At 37.5% G+C, this 20,146-nt stretch overlaps 1 protein-coding gene across 1 annotated transcript in view; it reads right to left on the minus strand.

Annotated features, from left to right (window-relative positions):
• Positions 1-7,441, minus strand: part of Cdkl4 (cyclin dependent kinase like 4) — a 33,031-nt gene extending 25,590 nt beyond the window's left edge. Inside the window, exons 1-2 of the mRNA XM_076833498.2 lie at positions 7,274-7,441; positions 4,671-4,792 (exon numbers count right to left, since the gene is read on the minus strand). Coding sequence (XP_076689613.1) covers positions 4,671-4,792; positions 7,274-7,441 — 290 coding nt within the window. The remainder of the gene's footprint in view (positions 1-4,670; positions 4,793-7,273) is intronic.
• Positions 7,442-20,146: the final 12,705 nt, after the last annotated feature.

The raw sequence follows: 20,146 nt of genomic DNA on the forward strand, positions 1-20,146 counted from the left end.
GCAGATGGGGTTGTTGTTTGCATAGTTCAAAAAACTGGAAACACAAGGGTTTCAAAAGAAAACTGTCTACTGTAAGGATTTTTCTAAATTAAAAAAACCTTCATAATTATATAATACTTCAATTATATCCCTCACACAGACTTAATATTTCCCCATATTTGGATAGTTAAATCATATATTTAGGTCACTTTTGAATTTATGCAGAGGTAGCTGGTTTCATAGGGTTAGGAGACAGCCTGTGTGTACCTCAATTACGGCACTAATGACAAGATACCTTCACATGAGGCTGAAGTATATTTGGAGAAACCAATGTAGGAAGGTGTTTTTCTCAGAGCAATTTCCTTATCTTGGATCACAATTATGGTGGCATATCCTTGACTCCAGTTTTCCTATTTATTATTCTGAAAGCACTGAATTCTCAGTATTAAACCCCTTTCCACTTGAAATGTCTAGTGCTGTTTCCTCCAATGAATTCTGATATAACTTTATCCTTCTCCCCACTTTACCTATGGCCAAGCCTTAGCAACATTATTTAAATATTTTGATAGGCGGTAGAAAGGAGAGTATAGCCATTTTGAGCCCTGGGAGAGGCTGCCAGAGTTCAAATCCCAGCTGTGCTGCCTCCTCGTTTTATAACTTTGGGTAAATTATTGCTGCTTCTGGGTTTTCCCACATGAAAGGGAAATGTCATTCCATAAGTGATTTGAGAAGTCTTTCCTCTAAATATCTGGGCTTAAACACTCACATGGGCCCAGGAGATGAGAATCTGAAAGATGAGGCCAATAAATGAGGCTGAGACTCCTGCTCGAAGACAAAAGAGGCCTCGGAGGCAGAAGAGGGAGCCTGGGGCAAGCAAGGAGGCCAACTTGGCTGGAGCATGAGTAAGAATGTGCTCAGGTTTCTCAAGTCCTGCAGGCCTCACAGACCTAGAGCTTGGTAAGGAATTTGTATTTTACTCTAAATTCAAAGCCACTGAGGGGAATCAAGCAAAAATGTAATCCAGGTTGGTGAATGAATTTCCAGGGGCAAAGTGGATACAGGGAGATTAATTAGGAGGCTGATTCAGTAATCCAGGTGAGATCTGGTGACTTACATTAGGCTGACAGTGGTAGAGACAAAGGCAAATGAATTACAGTTTTAGGGAGGGACTGGCAAGGATAACCCACAGCCTTATCCGTGTAGGAATGGGACGCTGGGTAGGATCTAAGAGAATACAGGAGCAGGGAACCTGGGGAATAAGGCAGGGGCTAACATTCAGAAGCTATTACAATCCGCATTTCTAGTGTCAGTTATGTGGAATCAAGCATGGATGAACTTGATAGGGAAGCCCTGCGCTGTTGCTATGGCAGGGGTGTTTATAGGCTTCTCACTGGAAGAAGAGAAGTGTCTGGAAGTGTCACAGTGGTCAGTGAGCTCAGATTCCAAGAAGGTAGGCCTCACGATTGGCAAAGCAACATCTCTATGAAGTAACGACTGCGCACAACGAACACTGATCTTGCAGAGAGAAGACAGTTACCAAAGGAGTTGAGCTGCACAGCGCTCAGTCCAGGAAGACCACGCTGTGACATCACTCAGCACACACAGCCTTTTCCAAAGTGTTTTGGAGAGAAATAAAACCTCCAGAAGAAATCAATGGATTCCATGTTTAAATATCATGTTTTGGGTGAGTGTGAAAACAATACTAAATGCAATAATGAAAGCCTTAAAGTGAAAATGAAACATCCAAACGAGTAAGTAAAGGCAGCGGGAATTCAGCCTGCACAGCCCAGAGACGGCTCTCTTAGCCCCTCCGCAGAGATCTAATGCCCACCTCAGAACTCCCTGAATTTGTTTTAGTTTGTTATAATTTTTTTAACTTTATTTCATTATCATTACCCAAGATGAACTGGGTTCTCAGTAAACCCCCATTCTCTTGGAATAAATGACAATCTTGTTATTAGGGGTCCATGGGCTTTTGATGATTTCACTTTTATTAACCCCCCCAACTTCATCTCCTGCCTACATCCACACAAATTTTCCAGCCAAGTCCTGTTAGTTTCTGCTATTTCCTGAATGTGCCAGGCCTGTTACCAGCTCCAACAAAAGTGAACTGTGAATTAATTCACCTTTTAACTATTTTACAATTTTATTTTAAAGAATATAAATGCATTTACTAGAATATTGAGAAAACTCAAAGTTAACTTCCAATTACGCTTACCATTCTATTCTGCTCTATTAACTCATTTCTCATAGACCAACTCATGAACATTTCCCCAAGACACCAACTATTCTTCAACATCATTCTTTTTTGCCTTTTTTTTTTTTTTTTGAGATAGTTCTTTCTTTTTTTCTTTCTTTTTTTCAAGGTGGACACAATATCTTTATTTTATTTTTATGTGGTGCTGAGGATCAAACCTGGTGCCTCATGCATGGCAGGCAAGCGCTCTACCTCTGAGTCACAACCCCAGCGCCCTCCCCAGATAGGTCTTTCGATGTTGTTAAGGCTGGCCTCAAACCTGTGATCTTCCTGCTTCAGCCTCCACAGTAATCCTCCTGAGATTGCAAGCATGTGCCACTATGATTGGCATGCAGCATTCTTTCTCATATGCCAGATGAATAGTGTACCACTGTATGAATATACCAAAACGCATGTAACTAATTCCCCCTACTCTTTTTTTTTTTAGTGTTGGAGGTTGAACTCAGGGTCTTATGTATGTTAGGAAAGCACTGTGCCACTGAGTTCCACCCCCATCTATAACCAATTTTTTCCATGTCTTCATTAGTGCATCATAGTTCTACATACTATTAGGGTTCATTTTGACATAATCATACTTGCATGGAATATGATCTGCCCCACTGCAGCCTCCAGCTTCCCCTTTTCCTTCCCTCCCTGTTCCCCTCCCTTACTCTAGTGGTCTTCCTTTTATTTATTTATAGGTTTCTTTAATTAGTGCTCTATAGATAATACATAAAGGTGAAATTCACTGTGGTCTATTTACACATGGACATAGCATGATTTGGCCAATTTCATTCCATTGTTCCTCCCTTTTCCTGCCCCCGCCACTCCCTCTTCTTCAATCCGCCTCCTCTGCTCTATTGATCTCCCATCTATTTTCATGGAATCTCCCCATTGTCTTTTTTCCTAATCAATTCTTTTTTTTTTAATATTTATTTTTTAGTTATCAGCAGACACAACATCTTTGCTTGTACATGGTGCTGAGAATCGAACCCAGGCCGCATGCATGCCAGGCGAGCGCGCTACCACTTGAGCCACATCCCCAGCCCAAATCAATTCTTTAACATAATTTTTTCTGTAGTTGTAGATGGAATAGAATGCCTTTATTTTGTTTATTTTTATGTGGTGCTAAGGATGGAACCCAGTGCCTCACACATGTGGGGCATGTGCTCTGCCACTGAGCCATGGGCCCCCTCCCCATCAATTCTTTATTAGAAAACTCAGGGCCGATTTTTATTATACATAATGATATATTGAATATTCTTATTTGTCCCTATCTGAATATTTGCTTACTGTGTTTTTCTCTAAACGGAATTTCTTGATTGAAGGATAAAAACAGTTTAAAAAATGTTCATACACACTGCCAAATTGTTCTCCCAATTACACTCTCTTGAACTGTGAATGAGAAAGCCTGGTTCCCTAATTTTTTGTTAATATTTATTTTTTAGTTGCAGTTGGACACAATATCTTTATTTTATTTATTTATATGTGGGCTGAGGATGGAACCCAGAGCCTCTAATGTGCTAGGTGAGTGCTCTACCGCTGAGCCACAACCCCAGCCCTTCCTAATTGTAGATAATACTGAGTATAATGATTTTTGAAGAATCTTTGCCAAATTAATAGGTGAGAAATGATCCTTCACCATAAACATTTTAATTTCTTTGATTGATAGGGAGAGTAAACTTTTTTTTTTTTTTGAGGGGGGGGGATGTGATGGTCATCTCCTCCTCCTTTTAAAACATATTTCCTTTTCCATGTCTACTAGAATGGAAGCTCCTCAAGATTAAGCTACTTTTTTGGTTTGTTTCTAGTTTTATCTGACAGGTCCACAATATTCACTAAATCATTTTTGAATGTATATATACTTTTTTCTAATTGGGCATTAATCTTTTCATATATGAAATTTGTTAATTATGGAAGTTTAACCAATTTGGCATTTCTTTTTGGGTTTTGCTTATGCCGCTTTTTTGTCAAAGGAAATCTCTAAAACAACTGTGATTTAATTAGACTGTTAATATTCTCTTTTTTCTTCTTTTTAAAATATTTCTTGATTTGGTCTAACTTCTTTAAGTTTCAAAAAAATCCCATTAGAATTCTGATTAGAATTTAAATAGATAAATTGGGGAGGCAATATTTTTAAAGTAATGAATATTTTTATCTACAAACTATGTTCATTTAAATAAAATCCTTTATGTACCTTAGGTTTTTTTTTTTTGTTTTTTTTTTTAGTTGTAGATGGACACAATACCATTATTTTATGTATTTTTATGTGGTGCTGAGGATTTCCTCTAGGTTGATATCTGATTGCCCTTTGAGCATATCCTGAGAGTGGAGAGGGATAGCCAGATGCATTTATGTAGGAGGGGTAAGAGTGGCTGGGATTTGAAATTGCCATAATTAATTCCACATAGAATGAAACATGGCCATATAGAACTTCAATTTCTAGAGTACTTACCCATTTGGGTTTCTTTCCAGCTCATTTAAAAGTGTATGATCACAGTATTCAAAAACTAAATGCATTTTCCTTTTTCTCCTGAACACCTCAATGAGGTTCACAAGGTTTGAATGTTTTAATTGCTGCAAAGGAATTGAAATACAAAGTTTAGTGATGGGTTTCTAGGAACTGTTTCTCTCCAGACCCCTTTCAATGTTAAGAACACAAGGCCTTTCTAATTATTTTTGTGTGCATCTCTTGTTCAGAAATTATTATAGATCCTTCAAAAGAAATTGCTCTTAGAATAACAGAAACTTAAAGTAGAAAGAAATATAAGAATTTGTCTAATGTAACTGTAATTGATGGTAACTAAACTAAACTGTTTGACCCCCTCTAGTGATAGCAAATAAAGCATATGTTAAAATATAAGCATAAAATAAAAAATATTTTGTGCATTTATCTTCCTTGTCATTTTTCTTTCTTGTCATTTATCTTCCTTCCAAATCAACTTTCCAAACCCTATAGCATTTACCCAGAACAAGAGAAAAAGATATTTTGCATATAGTAGAAGCTCAATTAATATTTTGCAGGCCCAGTAGAGATTCCTAAGTATGTCTTACATTATAAGCCTTTATGTCAGTATCTATAAGTATGGCTTGACTAAAAATGAATAGAATAAAATAAAATAACCCTACAATTGTGTGTTTTCTGCTCAACAATCTGCAAAATGAGAATACCTTAGACATTAAAAATGTGCCTAGAGCATATTTTTGCTCTCTATGAGCTCCAGTGCCTAAAAGAGCAGAAGGTCCAAAAACAGTGGAGCCACACCTCACAGATGAGCCAGCTGATTTGTATTGCAGTAAAACCACAGAATGGAAGTGAAGCACTTTCCCTGACAGGCAGGCAAGGGGTTCACAGATGAGATGGCTTTATGCGATGGCCAAGTTGAACCTGGTCAAATCTCTTGTCTCTGGGTAGGTCAGCAATTTATATATCCTTTGCAAAGGAAGTTAATAACCCCAATAAACAGTGATTTGCCCAAAGTAAAACAGGTAGAGGGCTGGGGACATAGCTCAGTTGGTAGAGTGCTTGCCTAGCATGCACAAGGCCCTGGGTTCAATCCCCAGCACCACAAACAACAACAACAAAACGCAAAAAAACATCAGGTAGAAAGGAGAACAAGGAAAATAAAATTTAAATACCAGGAGTATGGGAAGAAAGTAAGGCTCATTTACCATGGAAATGAGTTCAAGGCATGCCTCGGTGCAACATACCAGAGGCAGGAAAAAGCACATTCTGAGACCAAGCTGAGATGAAATCTGGCTTTCACCTTAATGCACATTCTCAAATTGGGGCACTTGTAACTCAGAAGGTACCAGCTGAGCATTGACCTTATTTAGACTTTGGGGGGCATGATATATCAAGGTCATTGTACTGTCATGTTTAACTAATTAAAACAAATAATAATTTAAAAAAAAAGACTTTGGAGGAAGAGGGAGAAGAGTAAAAGCATTATTTTTAATGGAAAACAACACTGCCTGGTTCAGACCCACCCTGCAGCCTGGCCCAGAATTGGGTGCTAGACCTGGCTGGCTCACCACTGCCCTCTGCTGGCTAAGTGGCAAGAGTGAACCTTTTTTTTTTTTTTTTTTTCCTTCATCATGGTTGTTTTGACAACTGTGTATTTCAAATTATATTTTAAACAAAACACTATGAGGAATTCGTTGGGGAAACCTGATGCAAGTGATATTTGGAAGGAGGGATAATGTAATTATTATCTCCCCTTTTTAAACTGGGTTTCTGTTTTGTTCAAAACAAAACAGTTCAAAAGTCAAGGCTAGTTGTTCTTGAAATCACAGGGTCTTGTTACTTAATGTGTAACCACTGGTCTTATTGCCAATGCCCACCAACCAGCAGCCTCTCTGTTGTCTGGGAGCTCATTAGAAAGGCAGTCTCAGGCCCCCTCCTGGATCCCTATCCCCCATTTCAACAAGATCCCTAAGGGATTCCTTCTACATAACAGAGAAGCACTGTTCTGCCTTTCTAGTTCCCCGAACAGAAGATTTTTAGGATAGGAAAAATCTTAACACTGAAAACTTATGAATCTTACATGTCAAATTCTATCAGAGTAAAAACAATAATGACAAAATCCTTTATGTAAAGTGTATGTACTGCTGGGAGTGATATTTAGTATATCTAAGGACCAGGGCAATACAGGCGGGGACCAAGCAACACTGATACCTAAGGGGCACTAGTGCAGTCCCATGGGCCCCTCTGTGCCAGGAGGTGCTCTTTTAGTGGCTGGTTTGTTGGGAAAGTATTCGGGGGCAATGTCCAGAGAAGGGCTAGGGGGAGGAGTCATAGTAGGATAAGGAGTCTTAGGTGGTGTGGATGTTTACCCACTAGAATGGAAGTACTTCAATATTTTAACCACTTACAGCTGTGCTAATATGTATCAGATAAACATCAGAATGGTTAAAGTTCAAGGTGATGATCTACTTATTTCCCAAAGTTGCTGATGCAAAGGAATTTGAGTCCAGTGGAAAAGAAATAATACTTTTAAAATGTTTAGCATACATGTTTCACCTAATGCCTTGAATAGTATGAGAGAGTTAACCTACCTTCAACAAGCGAATTTCTCTCAGTGCTATTTTCTTAACAACAGGATCATCTTCAGATTCCACGAATTTTTTAATAGCAACTACTTGTCCAGAGGATTTGTTTCTGCACTTGAACACAACTCCATAAGACCCTTCTCCAATCTTAGCTAATTTTTCATACTTTTCCATTACAGTCAAAGTCACTTATATTATTATATTGATGGAACTGCAGTAAAATGTTGCACCTGGAAAATAAGATTGACTAACCTTAATCAGGTTATAAAGGACAACATTCCTACAGTTAAAAAAACAATTTTCCTGGCATGCCAAAGATTTTCATTGATTAATTTAAACCCGTTTAAAAATACTTGGATGTCATTTGTACATGTGCTGCTAAAGAGAGCACCTGGATGCTGTTTTGTTAGTTTGGTCCTGTGTAGTTCTTGCAGCTATCACAAATATTTTGAGAATTATTTCTGATAATGGGTCAGTTAAATTACATAAATTTGTGGGAAGGAAACTTGTCCAGTCTATCGTTTTCATTGTCTTCAAGTAAATGATTACAATATAATGCTGTAAAATCCAGCTGAAGGAATATTTCATACTCCAATCTGGTGTTTACCTTCTCCTTCCTAACTTACAGGAATGCCTCAGTGACTAGGAAGACTTAGGTGACTAGACACGGTACAAAGTGCTAGACTTCCACCTGGTGGAGAGAATGAAAGAGACAATGTGAGCTGCTAACAAAGCAGCTTTAAAAAATAACAAAATCTTTCCAGGGCATCCATTATTTATTGCTGTAAGCTTTTATATGAATGGGGGACTAAGGATTAGTTAGTCCTTAGGATTATAAAGAAAATAATGATATTGCACAAAAAAGGAGGTAGACGGATTCTTTCTGAGTGCTTTCGTATTCATAGTGATTTCTAGAGAAACACTGTGTTTAACAATTTTTCTATCCTGCATCATCCATTTTTTATTATGTTTGTGACTGAATTAAACTTTAAATGACAAATAAAGCCAGTATCATTAAATAAATAAGCCCCAATATGAAAAATATAAAAAGCTTAGTGAATCTGAAAAAATCTCACCCCTTTATCCTGCCAAATCTTGTTAATATAATCTAATAGTAATTATTATAATAGCACTGAAAAAGCATTGTTCTGTCTACATATAATCTGCACAAACATTCTACAAAGTGAGTGTTATTTTATCCACTTATGCAGATGAGAAAACTGAAGCACAGGAAGCTAATGTAAAATTAGAGCCCAGCCAATCAGGTTTCAAAGATCACAATTTGAATCACAACTTACACTGTGTCTCTCAGTTCCTTCACAAAAATGCACCATTTTATCTAGGTCTTGATATTAATATCATCTTAAAGAACTAAACACCTGTAAAATTTCTGTTTCAAATGAATATACATTTTTTAAAATTCTATCATATTGTCTTTTCTATCCATAGATTATCTCAATCATCTACTCTCATTTGCTACCATGAAAATATACAGTAGGGAAAAGTGTTTGGGTAAATGATTACTAACATACTATTTTACAATTTTTTAAAAAGTATATTCTATTCCCTCTGAAAGGAGAAAATTCAGGCGAACACACACATAAGAAATACATGGTAAATACATCATGGATTAAATTCTAAAAACCCTATTAATTATACTATATTTTTACTTAGATATTATTATCTTAAAGGTATTTAAATAAAAATATGCATGTATTGCCTTTGGTCTAATAGTAAGCGGTCGAAAGAGAATAGGAGAAACTACAAATCTGCTTTAGAAAGTTATTGGTTATTGATACAGAACTTCATAAATTTATGACTGACCTATTTGATAAGCATGACGTTACCATGGAATATGAGGAAACTATGAATATGACACAAGGATAATTGTGAAGCTTTAGTGTAGCAATCTTTTCTTTCTTGTCCCTCCCCCCTTCTCTTTCTTTCTTTTAAATTTGTGGTACTGGGCTACCCTGAGCTTACATCCCAAGCCCTCTTAATTTTTTATTTTGAAACAGGGTCTTAAGTTGCTGAGGATGGCCTTGAATTTATGATCATTCTGCCTCAGCCTCTTGAGTAACTGGGACTACAGGTTTGTGTCACCTGCTTGGCTTATATGCTTTGTTTTCTCATTCTTCTCCAGGAAGCTATTTGATCTATTTATTCTTTTCCTTTTTACCCCAAGAGGTTCCATAAGGACTGATTCCTCAATTTAATTAGATCTTTCGTCATATCAACCAAACTGCTATTTACAATAAAATAAAGCTGCAGAACACAATACTTCACCTGGTAACCTCTCAATATTATTTACTTTATAAACCTTTACATGGAAGATGAGTTCAAAATGTAAGCAAGAGTTAGACCTAGGCAGGAATTCCATAAAAGAATTTTTGGCTCTAATTCTAGCTTACCAGGACTCTGAGGTTTTATTTTTTAAAGAGTTTTTAAAAGCAGCAATTCCTAATCTCTTACCTGTGGTCCAAGCCAACTAACTATTTTACTACTTGATGAACATTTCTTCATGAATGGGCAGAATCACCTCAAAATTGGTACAGGGGATCAGGGCTAGAATGTAGCTCAGTGGTAGAGTGCTTGCCTAGCACAGGTGAAGCAATGGGTTCAATCCTCACCACCACATAAAAATAAATAAATAAATTTTTTAACAATTGGTACATTCTAAACAAACTCTCTCTCTTTTTTTTTTTTTACCGGTATCATTTTATTTATTTATTTATTTTTAAATTTTTATTTATTTTTTATTGGTTGTTCAAAACATTTCAAAGCTTGTGATATATCATCTTTCATACATTTGACTCAATTGGGTTATGAACTCCCATTTTTGCCCCAAATACAAATTGCAGAATCACATCGGTTACACACTCACATTTTTACATAATGGCATATTAGTGACTGTTGTATTCTGCTACCTTTCCTATCCCCTACTATCCCCCCTCCCCTCCCCTCCCATCTTCCCTCTCTACCTCATCTGCTGTTGTTCAATTCTCTCCCTTGTTTCCCCCCTGCCCTTTCTCCTCACAACCTCTTATATGTAATTTTGTGTAACATTGAGGGTCTCCTACCATTTCCATATGCTTTCCCTTCTCTCTCCCTTTCTCTCCCCTCACTCATCTTTGTTTAATGTTAATCTTTTCCTCATGCTCTTCCTCCCTGTTCTGTTCTTAGTTGCTCTCTTTATATCAAAGAAGACATCTGGCATTTGTTTTTTAAGGATTGGCTAGCTTCGCTTAGCATAATCTGCTCTAATGCCATCCATTTCCCTGCAAATTCTATGATTTTGTCATTTTTTAGTGCTGCGTAATACTCTATTGTGTATAGATGCCACATTTTTTTTTATCCATTCATCTATTGAAGGGCATCTAGGTTGGTTCCACAGTCTAGCTATTGTGAATTGTGCCGCTATGATCATTGATGTGGCAGTATCCCTATAGTATGCTCTTTTAAGATCCTCAGGGAATAGTCTGAGAAGGGCGATAGCTGGGTCAAATGGTGGTTCCATTCCCAGCTTTCCCAGGAATCTCCATACTGCTTTCCAAATTGGCCTCACCAATTTGCAGTCCCACCAGCAGTGTACAAGTGTACCCTTTTCCCCACAACCTCGCCAACACTTATTGTTGTTTGACTTTATAATGGCTGCCAATCTTACTGGAGTGAGATGGTATCTTAGGGTGGTTTTGATTTGCATTTCTCTGACTGCTAGAGATGGTGAGCATTTTTTCATGTACTTATTGATTGATTGTATGTCCTCCTCTGAGAAGTGTCTGTTCAGGTCCTTGGCCCATTTGTTGATTGGGTTATTTGTTATCTTATTGTTTAATTTTTGAGTTCTTTGTATATTCTGGATATTAGGGCTCTATCTGAAGTGTGAGGGGTAAAAATTTGTTCCCAGGATGTAGGCTCCCTATTTAACTCTCTTATTGTTTCTCTTGCTGAAACTCTCTTCTTTCTTATCCTCTATTCTTATACAAAGCTCACAAACATGACTCACAAAGCTCACCTAAATGACTTGCCAAGATATATGTGGAAGGGAACTTGAGAGGTAACCAAAGATAATGGCTGTTGCCTAAATTTAATCTCTTCATATATCCACAAAGCTAAGACAAATTCAATAAGATCAACAACAAATAAGATCACATAAATCCAATGCCTCAACATAACAAGAAGACAGTAGACTTCTGTAAATAGAAAGGTAAAGCCCAAGTTCTATAAGAGATGTCTCTTGAGCTCACTGAAAGTCTTTGCATAGAGTTACAGGAGTGGGATTAGATCAGGAAAAGCTGTAAGGAAAATCAAAGAAAGGAGGCCTAACACAGACTCAAAATCACCCCCTAGGAAAGAAAATGCAGCATAAGGTACAAGTATAGTGAGGTGACATCAGAGTGGCACCATTCTCAGGGCAGAGAAGAATAAGAGGAAAGGAAGAGGCACCTGTTCAAGCATAGAGAGTGAAGGGAAAAGGAAGCTAGAGGGAGAAGTTTGGGATCTTGCAAGTCAAAGGAGAACCCTGAATACAAGGACATGCAAATCGTTCCCTCATGACTAATATATTATCTAAAACGAACAGTGTTTTGGTTTCTCAAATGACCAAAATGAAAGAGAGAAGAGACAGAAGATGATCAGAGGCTCGGAGACTTGTGAGACAAAAATCAATAGTGCCAACATAGATGTAATGAAATGCCCAGAAAGAAAGTAAAATTTAGGGGCAAAGATATTCAAAGAAATAATGGGCGAAACTTAACAAATTTAATGAAAAACATGAATCTACATATTCAAAAAGTCAATAAATTCCAAATAGAATAAACACAGAGATTCATACTCTGACACATCATAGACAAACTACTGACAACCAGAGAGAATATCCTGAAAACTGCAAAATAGAACCATTCACATATAAAGGGAACAACAACAAGATGCTTCATAACTGACCCTCATCAGAAAAATAATAGGAAGAAATAGAACGTGCTTGTAGAGTGGCGGTGTGAGTTCGGGAATAAAGAATTGCTGTTTGAATCTACAAGGCTGTGAGTGGCTTGTGATTTTGTGCCCAGCTAGACTTCGGCAGCAATGGTCAGTTGTCATCATTGTCTCCTTCTTGTCCTCCTCCTCCTCCTCCTTATTTATTTATTTTTTGGCTATACCAGGATTGAATCTAAGACCTCTTGGGTGCTAGCAAGTACTCTATCACTGAGCTACATTACAGCTCCAATATGCCAAAATTAACAAAAAGTAAATAATAGACAAAAGGTAAAACTAAAACTATATAACTTCTAGGAAAAATATGGGAGAAAAATCTTCGTGACCTTCATTTAGGCTAAGATTTCTTAGCTAAGACATCAAAAAGATAATCAAAAGGAAAAAAATTGATAAAATGGAATTAATCAAATTTAAAAATCTTTCACTTCTCAGAATTTGCTCCATTAAGAAAAGGAAAATATAAGTCACAGATGGAAGAAAAATATTAGCAAATCATATATATGGTAAAGGATTTATATCCAGATTTTATAAAGCACACTTAAAATTCTACGGAAGTCAAACAACTCAATTTAGAAATGGATAAAATGCATGAACAGACATTTTACCAAAGCAGATACATAAATATCTAACAGCCACATAAAAGGATGCTATTAGTAATTAGGGTAATATAAATTAAAACCATAGTAAGATACCACTAATCCATTAGAAAGACTAAAATAAAAAGATTGATAAATTCAAGTATTGATAAGATGTGTAGAAATTGGAACTTTCACACATTATTGGTGGGAATGTAAAGTGGCACATCCCATTGCAAAAAACAGTTTGGGTGTCTTATAAGTTTAACAAATATAAACAGTAATTTCACTCCTTAGTATTTATCCTAGGAAAATTAAAAACTATGTCTACACAAAGATAGGTAGACACATGTTTATAGTACTGTTATTCACATGAACGTCAAACTGAAAACAATCTATCATTTGACGGATGGATAAACAAAATATGGACCATCCATGCAGTAAAATACTCTTCAGTAATATAAAGGAATAAACTATTGTCCATTCCATAATATGAATGAATATTTTTTTAACTATATATTTTTTAAAAACCAAAAATGAATTCCAGAATATAATGCTAAGTGAAAGAAACCAAACACAAAAAACTACATATTATATGATTCCATGTCCAATATATTTCTAGAAAAGGCAAATGTGTCACTGGGAAGGATGTAATATCTTTGTGTTATTTATGACAAAAATGCAAAACCTGAATCAAATTATGAGGAAGCAGCAGACATAATCAGATTGAAGGACATTCAACAGATAACTGGCCTGTACTCTTAAAAAAAGGTCAAAGTCATGAAAGACAAAAGATCAAAATAGTGTTCCAAATTAAAGAAGACTAAAGATGAAAAGAAGTGTGAGATCCTGAATTAATTGGATTCTGGAATGGGGAAAGATAATTAATAATAATAATAATAATAATATAGGGATAATCGGCAAAAATACTGTCTGTGGTTGGATGTTGAATTTCTTGACTTTGGTAAATTGTACTGTGGTTATGTTTTAAAAAAAGGCCGAATTCTTAGGAAATAAATGCTAAAGTACTTAATAGTGAAAGGGATATGATGACTGCAACTTATTCTAAAATTAATATATTCAGAGAGAAGAAAGTGAGCAAGGGAGAGAACGGAAGTAAAACAAATGAAGCCAAATGTACATAATTAATGAGCTTCGATGGGAGTTCATTTCCTATTTTCTGTAAGTTTGAAAAACCCTATTTTAAACTGTCTTATCTAACTCTTTTATGTCTGCTTACGTTACAACAAAAAGATCTTTCTCCACATTAATAGGATCCAGCATCATCCTTCCTCAAAAATATCTAACTCAATGTCTTTTCTGCTTAGCCTTCTGCCATCTCCACTGTCAGCCTCTTTCTCTGCTCACTGCTGTATTAAGGGCTTCCCCCTACTCCTTTTTAAAACATTATGCACCACATTTTTCTTGCACTGTTAGCCCAAGTCTGTCAAATGATAGGCTTCTCTTAACGTCCTGGCATTGTTTTATTTGCTAAACTTTCTACTGAATATACAAAATGACTTTGTTTTAAGGAAGGGCAATTAGTACTTTGTGATTATTGATTGATACAATACTTGCGCAGAAAATCAAGATTAAATAGTGACATAGATATTGGCAGGAAATACATGCATCTGGTTGAAAATATTGTTTGTAGTTACCAGTGACCTTCAACTGGAGCTATACAGGGCCTCCTGACTTCAACATTTACCAAGTAATGAAGTTCTCTGTACAAAGGCAAAGACAGGTATGGTCTTGGACCCACTGGTGATTATAAAGATAAACAGACCCACAGGTAGGTAGGTACTTGAATGGATCATTAAATTCTTCAGAAATTTTCCTTAAAGATCTGCAAAACGAAGTTCATAGAAACAAGAAAACACTTGGAGGTTCATTATGTATTGTATAACATTCCCATGATTGTATAACGGATCAAGCCCTGTGGGCTTAAATAAGTCGAAGTATACACCAAGAGAAGTGGAGAATAGGAAAAGAGTGGGGAAAAATTTTTTCTAAACTAAAATGTTCCAGGAAACTCAACAGAGGCTTTAGGAGTGATGGAAGAAAGGAGAGCTTTTAAAGGTCCGGCGAGACCAGTTAGGGATGTTGTTTTTCTCGTTTCCAATGAAGAAGCCAAACGTGTGTTTATATTTAATACGTTTCTCAGGAAAATGGGCTATGAATCATTCTCACCTGTTTTATAAACATAATACCAAAAGCCGGGCGCAGTGCATACACCTGTAGTCCCAGCGGCTTAGGAGGTTGAGGCAGGAGGATCCTGAATTCAAAGCCAGTCTCCGCAATTTAGCAAGACCCTAGGCAACTCAGCGAGAACCTATCTCTACACACACACACACACACACACACACACACACACACGTATGTATATGTAAATAAAGGGCTGGGATGTGGGCGAGTGGTTGAGCACACCTATGTTCAACTCCCAGTGCAAATAATAATAATAATGATAATTATAATAATATATTATTATTACTAATAAACAACGATACCGAGTCACTGCATTTCAAAAGAACCCATACAAGGATGTATAAAGTTGTCTTGGTGACAATACAGTGGGACTAATTACCACTCTCCTCAGAAAACCAGGGGACCACAGAACTTACACAGTCCACGTAGGGGTTCGCCTCGGCCTTCCTCTGGGGACGCCTCCCGTGGGGGCGGCCCCCCGTCTCCCTCGGCCCGCCCTCCGCGCGCCTCCCGCAGCCCCCCACCGCCGACCGCACATCCCCGGCCCAGGGACGTCCCCAGCCCCGCACCGGGCCGGTGTGCGAGGCCGGGAGCCACCTGTCGCTTCCTCCCATCGATCCCTGCCCTCCATTGGTCTTCCAGAGGCCGGGAAGGGGAAGGCAGCCCGCTCCTCTTCCTCGATCCTCCGCTGGGAGCCTCCACCCAGACCCCACCTCTTTCTCCGCCGGCGACCCAGGTCCCGCCAGCCGCGGGGATCGGCACTTACGGCGTCGGCCGGGCGTCGGCCACGCAGTCGCCCGGACAGCCGGGGCCAGTGCAGGTGGCTCGGAGCAGGCCGCCGGCGGCGCAGCAATCCCCAGCGAGCTGAGCCGCGGCGGCGTCGCCCGGGCAACCGCGACGCTCAGGCCGAGTGGGGCGGGCGGCTTCCGCAGCGGTTCCCCAGGCGCCCGCGGCCCGGTCGCCCTCTCCAGGTCTCGGTGGGTAACCTCTGGGCCTTGGGCGCAGCGAGACAGGGAGCGGCCAGGAAACGTGTCACAACTTTTGACAGCGAGATCATGCTCAGTCCTGCTCCTTCCCAAAGCACCCAGGCCCCCCCAATTAACCTAGGTGAAGACTGATTACTCCACTTCCCTGCGTGGGAAGCCACCGGTGGCAAGGCTCTTTGTCATTAGTCATTATCTTCGGTCATACCTTTTGTGGAAATAGCTTTCCATCAAACTTCCCAGAGGCTTTGAGACAAGCAGCTGTTCATTATCTGTGCTTCATTAATGGTATTTTCATAACTCATCGAGCACTGTACTAGTATCTAAATCTGGGGCTGAATTAGAGTAGGGCACTGGGTTTGTCACCCAGAGGGGAAAGCAATCAAGCCAACAAATAACATAACGGACGAATGCTATATGGAGACAAGCACATTAACCTCGGGAAAGAGAACTGTCAAAGCTTACCCATTGTGTTTCAAGACTAACTCAAAAAGAAACTATGTTAATGAGCTCACATGTACATCAGTAGAATCCCCCCACCCACCATCATGGCCAGATTGAGGTTGTCAAACTTCTCTTCTATACTCAAATCTCTATTTTTAGGAAATGTAACCCAGAAACAATCTTTTTCTTCTTTCAAGTCCTTCCACTAAATTTAAGTCTAGTTCTATCCACTCATTTCTAATGGCTCTTGCCTTCATCATATTATAAACGAATTTCTCATCCTGAGGCACCATGTCTATAATCCCAGCGATTTCAGAGGCCAAGGCAGGAGGATTCCAAGTTTGAGACCAACCTCAACAATTTAGATCCTCAGCAACTTAGCAAGATCCTATCTCAAAGTAAAAAATAAAAAGGACTGGGGATGTAACTCATTAGTAAAGTGCCTCTGGGTCCTATACCAGTACAAACAATACCTCCTTACCTATGCAATTAATCACACTATGTATGAAAACCACTGGCCTATTTTCATCTTCATGGTACTTGATCTCTGCAATTTTTGAAATGCTTGATCCCTTGATAATAAACTGCACTATCAGCTCATGTTTATTCTCCAGCTTCTTGCCTGTAACTCTAATCCAGGTACCCTAAGCTCTACTGCATTTAAGTCACTATTCCTTAAACATGCAGTGGTTTTGCATGTATAGGTTACAGCTTCCTACCTGGCCCTCCTACATAATACACACTTTATTTATCCACTATCTGGCTCTATACATTCTTCTGCAGAAAGGTGTTCCTTTTCCCAAAGCAGAATTAGGCTCAGCCTTTTGTTACCTCTGTTTACTTCTACTTATTGCCACTAATCTTTATTTTCCAAGTGTGTTCCTTGGATGAGCGAATACTGGCTGGGAATTATGTGTGCCCTTTCCATCTTTTCTCCAATGCTTGTCAACTGTCTGGATACACTGTAAATAACCATGCATTGCCTCACACAAGTAAAAAAAAAAATCTTTGTTATAATGAGTTTTAACTAGGTTTATTTAATAAGTTTCAATTGTAAAGTTAATTTTATTTAAATCCTCTTATTCTTAATACAAAACACCTTGAATAAGAAAAAGGCTACTTGGTAAAAGCAAAAAAATTCATTCTCTGTGGAACACAGGGGAAATCACTGCTTGCAATCCAGTTCCTAGAAAAGAAAAATATCTAGTTTCAGAGGGAAAAATGCTAAAGTGTATTTCAGTGGGCAGTAAACATATTTCATGTAAATATTCTAGCATAGTCGATAAGCAAGTACACTTGACTCCAAGTGCCTAGTTTCAAATCTGCCACTTCCCACTAGAGCCCTGGGCAATTTCTGTGCTTCAGTTTCTTATCTAGAAAATGAATTGAACAACACCTATAGTGTTTACCTATTAGTTTTCTAAGCACATACTTTGACCTTTTTGCCATTAATAATGAAAACTGATATAACCTATCTGTCCTTTATTTTCTGGTCTCTAATGAAACCAGACACACAAGTCGAAAGATGCCAATAAGCCCATAAACAATTGATCTCTTTCTTCTCAAGGCCAATATCTATGCAAGTAGCAAATGAGATGGGCAAATTGAATTTCAATCAAGAGGAAATGTTTCCAAACATTTGAGTAGCTCTCTTTCTTTTGAGTGCTTTCTTAGGTGGAGCCTAGAAATTTGCAATTTTAACTGTCATTAAAGATAATTCTCTCTGATCAGTCAGAAACACTTAATTTCCACAGATGGTTCTCATGCTGGAGTGTGTTTTCAGGATAATTTGTACAACTTTTTAAAAGTAAAGGTTATTGGGCTTTACTCTCAAAGATTATCATTTCAGTAATTATTTTTTAAAAGCTCATGAGTAATTTACCACCAGTTATATACTTTTATCTTCTGAAAATATTTTTAAGTAATGTCAAGTTAAATGTGACGACCAACATTTTTTGAGATATGATGACCCTTTATATAAGTTATAAGCATTGGAAACTAAGAAAAAGTGACCCAGAAAAAGAATCAACAACTTTTATCAATAAATACTAAGAACAGAATCTCTATTTCTTGAACAAATTTCCATGAATTTGTTTTTCAGAAAATTGATAGTTACCCTAGTATAAAAATGTATTTTAAAATAGTCATTAATGCCAAGATTATTCATGTGCGTGGGGAAAGCAAGCAATGTAAACAATTGTTATGATTATTATCAGCTGTACAATTTTAGACATGGAACTGTTCTAAAAGTAAACAATTCAAGGTCACAGTGATGGGTAGTAGAAGTAGAAATTGCACTTCTTGACTACCCAATCCAGGTCTTCTCACTTAAACTCACCACCTTCCCTTACCTCCAGAGTTGGTAACTCTCTAACACTCTTCTTCTCTCTAATTCAACTTCAGCCAATTACTTTCTGTAAAGGGTCAGAGGGTAAATATTTCAGGCTTTGTGGGCCATAGTTTCTTTAAAACCACTCAGTTCTAACAAATGTAGCCAAAGACAACAGGTAAATGAATATGTGGTACTGTATTACAATAAAACTTTATTTTCAGAAGCAGGCAGTGGCTGGTTTGGGCTGAGGTCTGTTGTCTGCCCGTCCCCGCTCTCACCAAAACACTATGAATCTTTGATTGACTTTCCTGATCAGAAGTTTAAGATTCTACAGGAGATGCCTCATTTTCAAAGTGGGATTATTACTGCGCTTCATAAAATTGAGATCAAAGGTTAAATAAAAATCATGATTTAAGTGACCAGATTGGGTACTTTAAGTGTAAAACGAAGTTTTTTCCCTTTAATATATTTTAGTGTTATTATGTATAAAGCCAGATGATGAGCTACTATACAACAGCATGTTAAAAAACATGTTTATTTTACACTATGTACAATCAGGAACACATTTAAAACCATTATCAATTAAAATAAATGAAGACCATAAATCACAATTTAGTTTGTTCTTAGTGTGTATATCCACAGTAAAATATAAAGAAAATATACCAAAAAGAGCCCAAAGTGTGCATTTTGCTAAAACTTGGTATATACATATTCCATTGGAAAAAAGCAATCAAAAATGACTTTAACCAAAACTAAGTTCCTTTGATGTGTAGTAACCATTATATTGTTTGTATGAGGTAGTAACTAAATTATTTTGGCCATGTTGTAATACTCTAAATCAAAAGAAATGAAAGTAATCATAAAATAAGGCCAACAACAGAAAAATTCCACTAGAAATTTGAACCACTTCACTCTATGGAATGTTACAGTTCTTCAGTGTGATTATATGAAATGCCTAGTGTGGACTCTTTAATAATGCTAATTTATTCTTTGTGCAAACTGTAATTCAGACAACAACTGCAGTGTTACACCATGGTACCGCTATTCTGTGATTTAAAATTTTTTCAAAGGTCTTTTGAAGCACAGACAAGCAATCTTACCGGATTCTGCTTAAATATAAAAAGATCAGTTACTACAACAGGTGGTTAACTGGTTTGTTTCACATAGAAAACAATCCAAATACATTTTTTAAAAAGATGTTGTGGAGCCAAATGCATATTGACAATGTCACAGCTTACTTTTGTGACTTAATACATCACATATCAATACTTTGTGCAAATATAAACACCAGTGTACTTGCATTAAAATTAAAAACAAGATTATAAAATGATTACAGCCTCCATTACAA

Source organism: Callospermophilus lateralis, chromosome 14 (assembly GCF_048772815.1).
Source record: "Callospermophilus lateralis isolate mCalLat2 chromosome 14, mCalLat2.hap1, whole genome shotgun sequence".
Lineage (NCBI taxonomy): Eukaryota > Metazoa > Chordata > Mammalia > Rodentia > Sciuridae > Callospermophilus > Callospermophilus lateralis.